At 27.8% G+C, this 6,370-nt stretch overlaps 2 protein-coding genes across 2 annotated transcripts; both read left to right on the forward strand.

The window, feature by feature from the left end:
- The first annotated feature begins 2,069 nt into the window (after nucleotides 1-2,069).
- On the forward strand, nucleotides 2,070-3,796 carry LOC115034121. The gene is made up of 5 exons (XM_029489880.1): nucleotides 2,070-2,313; nucleotides 2,383-2,481; nucleotides 2,577-2,687; nucleotides 2,977-3,195; nucleotides 3,708-3,796. Exons 1-5 carry the CDS (start codon nucleotides 2,181-2,183, stop codon nucleotides 3,794-3,796), a joined length of 651 nt encoding a protein of 216 aa, XP_029345740.1. The 5' UTR covers nucleotides 2,070-2,180.
- A 103-nt stretch (nucleotides 3,797-3,899) lies between these two features.
- On the forward strand, nucleotides 3,900-4,959 carry LOC115034082. The gene is made up of 3 exons (XM_029489641.1): nucleotides 3,900-4,182; nucleotides 4,580-4,739; nucleotides 4,823-4,959. The coding sequence occupies exons 1-3, from the start codon at nucleotides 3,997-3,999 to the stop codon at nucleotides 4,936-4,938; spliced, it is 462 nt and encodes a 153-aa protein (XP_029345501.1). The 5' UTR covers nucleotides 3,900-3,996; the 3' UTR covers nucleotides 4,939-4,959.
- The last annotated feature ends 1,411 nt before the right edge of the window (nucleotides 4,960-6,370 follow it).

The raw sequence follows: 6,370 nt of genomic DNA on the forward strand, positions 1-6,370 counted from the left end.
CGTGTCAGGGACGGTTGGCTACATTGCGCTCGCGCCGAGCGGCGGCCTTCGCGTCGTGCGACGGCCTGCTCTGGCTCTCTCTCTCCGTAACCGCGAATGCAAGCAGTCCACACCTAAGCCGTTAGTCCGCGTATCGTCGCCATCTTTTTGTCGTGTACTTATATTTTTTCCTCTCGCATCTCGAACGCACGTGGCTAACCGTCCTATTGAAAAATACGATCATCGATCGCGCCTGTTAAGCCACCCTTTTTTACTATTCGTAATTCTTGTAATAAACGCGCATCGCGCACTCTCAACATCAAATAAGTTTTGTAATTATTTATTCGTCAACCGACGCACAACGACGCGTTAAGTAGACGCGTCGCTCCCTTCGTAACTCAGGTAACACCTACTTACGAAGCGTTGGAGGCTAACCGTGATAACGGCTAGTCAGCCACAATATCACTGAACCGTGATAAAGAAAACTATAACATATACCTAAATCACGGATATAGATACTATGGTTGCACGACGGCCCATATTGGATCACAGTGCTGAGCGGCGCCGAATGTTCTTATCAATTCTGACAAAAAGTCGCGTTTTACTAGCGCCCTCTACAACTACTAATAAGTTACGGTAACCAAACCGGGTTACCTAGCCACGGTGGAGCGCTAGTATGTCGCGACTTTTTTTTTGTATGGATACTATGTATGTATTTATGTAACTTGATAAGAACATTTGGCGCCGTCATATTATTGTTCGTTGTGCAACCATAGTATCTATATCCGTGACCTAAATCAGAGTTCAGTGCAGCTGTCTACCATTTAGCGCTAACTCTAGCGGACAAAATTAGAATCTTTAAACGTATTTCCGTATTGGTAGAAATTCATAAGCCCTGTGTTTAAAAATAATTTTGTTGTTTTGTTTTGCGAAGACGAGTTTGGGATTTTACAAGTGTACAACAGCACTACGTTATCACTTATCGACTATCGTTCATACCCCATTACTGCATTGCCGCATTCGTATTTCGGTTTGATATTTCTAAAACAGTATACTCCGAGTACACCGTATATATTTTATAACTACAATTGAGTTATTCAATTATTGTCCAGCGTCCACGTTATTCTGTGTAATGATACAATTATTGGTACAGAGTATCTAAAGTTTTGTTTTGTGTCCGTCGTCTGGTGTGTATTCTTTATTAAATAAGTTGCAAGTATTTAGTGCGTACAAACACGTGTGTTACATTATATAGTAAATTGTATCCACAAGCTATGAAGTAACAAAGCTGAATTTATATTATGCAGTATTTCATTGCTGTCTATACGCAGTTCGCACTACTACACTATATAGTATATATACGTAAGTACAAACGTATATTTAGTTTGTATATTTTGTAGTGATGATTATGTTTTTCAGAGGAAACTAAAAATGTCCAACAACTACAGTGTTGTTGTATTCATTGAGGACAATACTGTTGAAGCAGTTCCCACTAGTTGGGTAAACAAAAAAGATGGAACTTGTGCATGGCCAACTACTAAAAGTAGAAGTGCAATTATGAAATTAATCGAAAAAAAAAGCGTCCCCAATGAAATACAATTTAAATATTATAAAGCAATACTGATGAAAACTTGTGGTAATTACTAATATTAATAGCTTTTACATGTTTTTAGTTAAAATTTAAAAATTAATGCATGCATGTATATATATAGCGGTATATGTATATGTATAATTTTGAGTGGCAAGTTAAAAGTTAATTTTTCTCAACTTCTTGAGTATTTTTAAAAGAAGAAGACGTAATTAATCTGCTTTACAGTTAAAAAAAATTTAAAAATATTGTCACAGATTAAATATTAATAATTGTTACTAATAGGTACTGCAGCTGCAGTAGATCAAATTTTTACATGTTCCATTATATAATAGGTTAGCATGCTAACCTGCAATTATCAAGTTCATCATTCTATCCCTTTAGACTTTAATCTAAGTCACATTAGCTTCTAAATAACATTAATTATATTAAAAATACATTATTATAATTTGTACATTTGTTGGCCATATATTATTATTTGTATACACTAATACATTTAAATTACTTATAAAGTATAAATTATACATATAATATATAACATTAAAGATCAAATATTTAACATTAAAGTTTCTACTGTAAATAATCTGTAGGATCACTAACTAATGCACAAAAAATGGCAGAAAAAGGAGAGACAAACATAGATATATCGTCTACTGATGAAAATAGTGACATGAGAAAGAAGAAAAAAAAACCCAAACTGTTATTGGACTGTAATGATCCTTCTTCATCGTGCCCACGGTATTCTGGTATGATGTATTGACGCTTTTTTTTTAATTTAAATAACTATAAAAAAACTTGTCCTCTATTTATATTAGCTTCTGTTGATGATTCTGACAATGGTATGAAATTAATTACCAATTCAAAATCTCATAGATTAAAAGGATTATGGTCACCTTCTCCAAGTAAAAAGAAATGTAAGTTTTCGTTATACTGATAGAGTGAAATGTATGAAATTAATTAATTTCAATTGCCTTTGCATAAATTACTATTATGTTACTATTTATAATAGTTAAATGTCAATCAGACCCTCAAGGATCAGTTAAATATTTTGATGTGAATATAAAAAAGTCAGCAGTTCGAAAAATTTCTTATAGTGATTCCGATAGAAATGAAAATATAGGTAAATTTTGATTATTATATGTATACTTATATATCTTATATTAATGACTAATGTGTTTAATAAAATACAATTGTATGGAAATGATAAAGGAAAAGTAAATATTTGTCAAGGTATTCATATATTATGATCTGTTTGTAATTAAAAAAAATGTAATGCATTACTAATACAATATATTGGTAAAAGTTAATAATTAATATTAATAATATATTAATACAATAGGTACTATTCTTAGTATATTAATTGGAATGTATTATTAATTTTGTTTATATAAACACACTAATTTATACAGCTTCAGAAATAACTACAGAATCATCATTAGTGAAAAATATTGAAAATAGTAGTATTCAACCCATGAACATGGAATTAATTGATTTGGATAGACTATTGAATAATGATGATGATATTATTGATTATTCTAATGATTACATCACTATTGATGCTAATGATAGCGGTGTACTTGCTCAAAATAAAACGGCTGCAGCTGCAGTTACTTCTGTAACACTTTCAGGTAATCTTATTAGAAATATAGGTTATTATAATTATATTAAAACACATTACACATTAATATGAAATTAAGTATCATCTATAATATAAATTATATATTGTAGAATTAAAATTTTTTTTGCTGGATTAAAATATAAAATTAAGTATCATAAATCATAATATAATTATTTTAAGGTGTTGTAAATATGACTTATAAGTTATATATATATAGTTATGACGTGAGATGTAAAATAATATAATTCATTCATTATTATACTCATAAATTTATCATATATATATTAAATATGAATAATTTTATTAAATAGGTACAGTTATAAATATAAGTTTTTATTTTATACCTTTCCTGGGAGACATAGGCCAAATATTTTTCTTTATGGATTATGTGAATCAAACAATAGTTTAGGAACCTTTGGTGTGTATAAGAAAAATAGTATTCTATAATATGTTTGTTATACTTTATTCGATAATCATCATTGCTTAATATAATTTTATGTAGGTATATATTTATTTTTCTAGATGAACAAAGCTCCGCTGTTAAACAGTTGATCATGACAAATGGAAAACGAGAATTGGACGTTAACACATCACTGATAAAGCCTGGTTAGTCAATATTATATTTATTTATAGTTAAAATTTAATAAAAATAAGAAATTTCTCATTTTACATAATAAAATAAGATTTATTAATAATAACTTTAATTTTGAAAGTAATTTCTTTTTTTCTTTCAGATACAGAATTTCAAAAAGAAGTCCTATATAAATTATCTTTCATCAAACATGAACTAAGGAGAATCGTGAGCAACCAAATGGAATTGGGCCAAAGAATGGAGAATTTGGAGACTCAAAATCTCAGTAATATGCAAACAGCTGCTAATAATAATGAAAACACCTATCACTCACAAGATATATCTGGCTTACCATTGAACACTATCTCAGACTTAAATGAATTTAATCAGAAATTATCTGAAGATGAAACATTTTGTAATAATTTGGTAAGTAAACAGTATGTCTATATGGCTATATATATATAGAACATAATGTGGGTTTGGGATTTTTAGGTGCCACTATTAAATACATAATATTTAATGTATTGATATATTATAATAGCCTAAAGACGTGTAGATATTTTTTTAAATCTGTTCTTATTACTATGTAAAAATCTATGTGTAATATTATACACAATTATATTTTTATTCATTAACCAAAGTTTAAAAAGTTAACCTATCCAGTTACTGTTATACTTTTATCACTATAGATTGACTGTCAAATTGATTAACAAACATGGTATATTAATTTTCTAAGCATTTTGATTATTTATTAACGTGTACCTATAGTATACTATAAGAAATATTTAGTAGTATATATAATATATTTTCTTTTTTATTGTAGATAAATCAACTAACATATATAGGAGGAAAACATTTTAAAGCAATGATAAAAAGGATAATGGCCAAACTCTTTACTGATGAACTCTTAAAATTGTTTTCATATTCTGGCAAAAAAGGAAAAACAAAATTTTCCGACCAAATGATTTGTCCTATTATTTTTGGTAAGATATGAATATAATATATGTTTTTATTATATTATTGCTGTACATAATTTTAATATAGTGTAATCACAATTATTTATCAGATGCTGTAAAAAAACAATCCAAATTTAAAAATGTAACTCAGAATGAAATGGAAGAAGTAGTGAAGTATGTCCTTGCCCAAGCTCCTTTCAACATCAAAAGACTTCAACTTAAATAATGATTAAAATTTTTTTTATTGTAATCACTAATCATTATTACTAATACAAAGTTTAAATTTTTTTTAAAAATTTTTATTGTTTTAATAATATTAATCCTTTTATTCAAAAAGTATACTTTTATTTTTTCCATTCAATTATAAATGCAGTGGCTCTGCAATATTATAATACAGTTATTAATATTATTTGATTGATTTTTTTTTTTATTGGTTTTCATTATACACTAATACAAAAAGTGTACATTTTTTTAAAAATATTTTTTCTTTCAATATTAATCCCTTTATTTAAAAAGTATACTTTTATTTTTTCCCATTCAATTATAAATGTAGTAGCTCTGCAATATTATGATAAATTAATTAATATTATTTGATGAATTTTTTTTTTTTATTGATTTAATTATATACTAATAAAAAGTGTTAATTTTTTTTTAAAAATTTTTATTATTTCAATATTATATCTTCATTCAAAAAGTATACTTTTATTATTTTCATTCAATTGTAAATTCAGTGGTTCTGAAGCATTATAATAAATGTATTAATATTATTTGATTGATAATTAAAAATATACTAACATTTAATAAAAATCTGCCTTATTATTTATTAAATATTAATTATTGTTTTTTTATAAAATATTGTCTTACAAATATTTAATTAAATATTAATTATTGTTTTTTATTAAATATTGTCTTACAAATATTTAATTAAATATTAATTATTGTTTTTTATTAAATATTGTCCATTAAATATTTAATTCATAATGCAAAAGGGTTCATTCAATGATCGCTATACATTGCATAAATATTTAAAAACATACTCTAAATTAAAATAAAATATTTATTAAATTATCTTAATTTATTTATAATGATGAATAAATATTTATTAAATATTGATGTGCTGTGTGGAATGATACACTTGGCCTTGTATTTTAAATGTGGTTTCAAAATTACGTCAATTAGGTTTGGTATCGCAAATTTTGGTTGCCCCAAATGACCAGCAAGAAGAGATTTTAAAGGTTCCGGTGGAGTTGGAAGAGGTAACAGTACCACTTTTACTGATGCGCAACACATGCCGGTTGCTTCATTGCGGAATTTTAAGGCCTGACAATATTCATATACTTTGTCCATTGCACCGATTGCAATATTAGAAATGCGCAGAGTAATTTATGTCTGGAGCATATTCGAATGCAAGACGAAAAAAATGATACACGGGTTAATATGCGATTCCTTTGCTGTCTCGCTCCATCTTGGGCTCTAAATGTGTATATATTCTGTTCACGCACCACTCTTGTTCTCAAAATGTTTTGTCGCAGACGTTCATCACGCTGCTTTCTAGATTCTTGTGCACAACTCTGTGCTGCCCTGATTCTTTGAGCTGCGTTTCTTGCAACAAATTTCTTTAGCCGATTCATGATGTCTAACAACACGTTTGCGTCGTG

Source organism: Acyrthosiphon pisum, chromosome A2, assembly GCF_005508785.2.
Source record: "Acyrthosiphon pisum isolate AL4f chromosome A2, pea_aphid_22Mar2018_4r6ur, whole genome shotgun sequence".
Classification (NCBI taxonomy): domain Eukaryota; kingdom Metazoa; phylum Arthropoda; class Insecta; order Hemiptera; family Aphididae; genus Acyrthosiphon; species Acyrthosiphon pisum.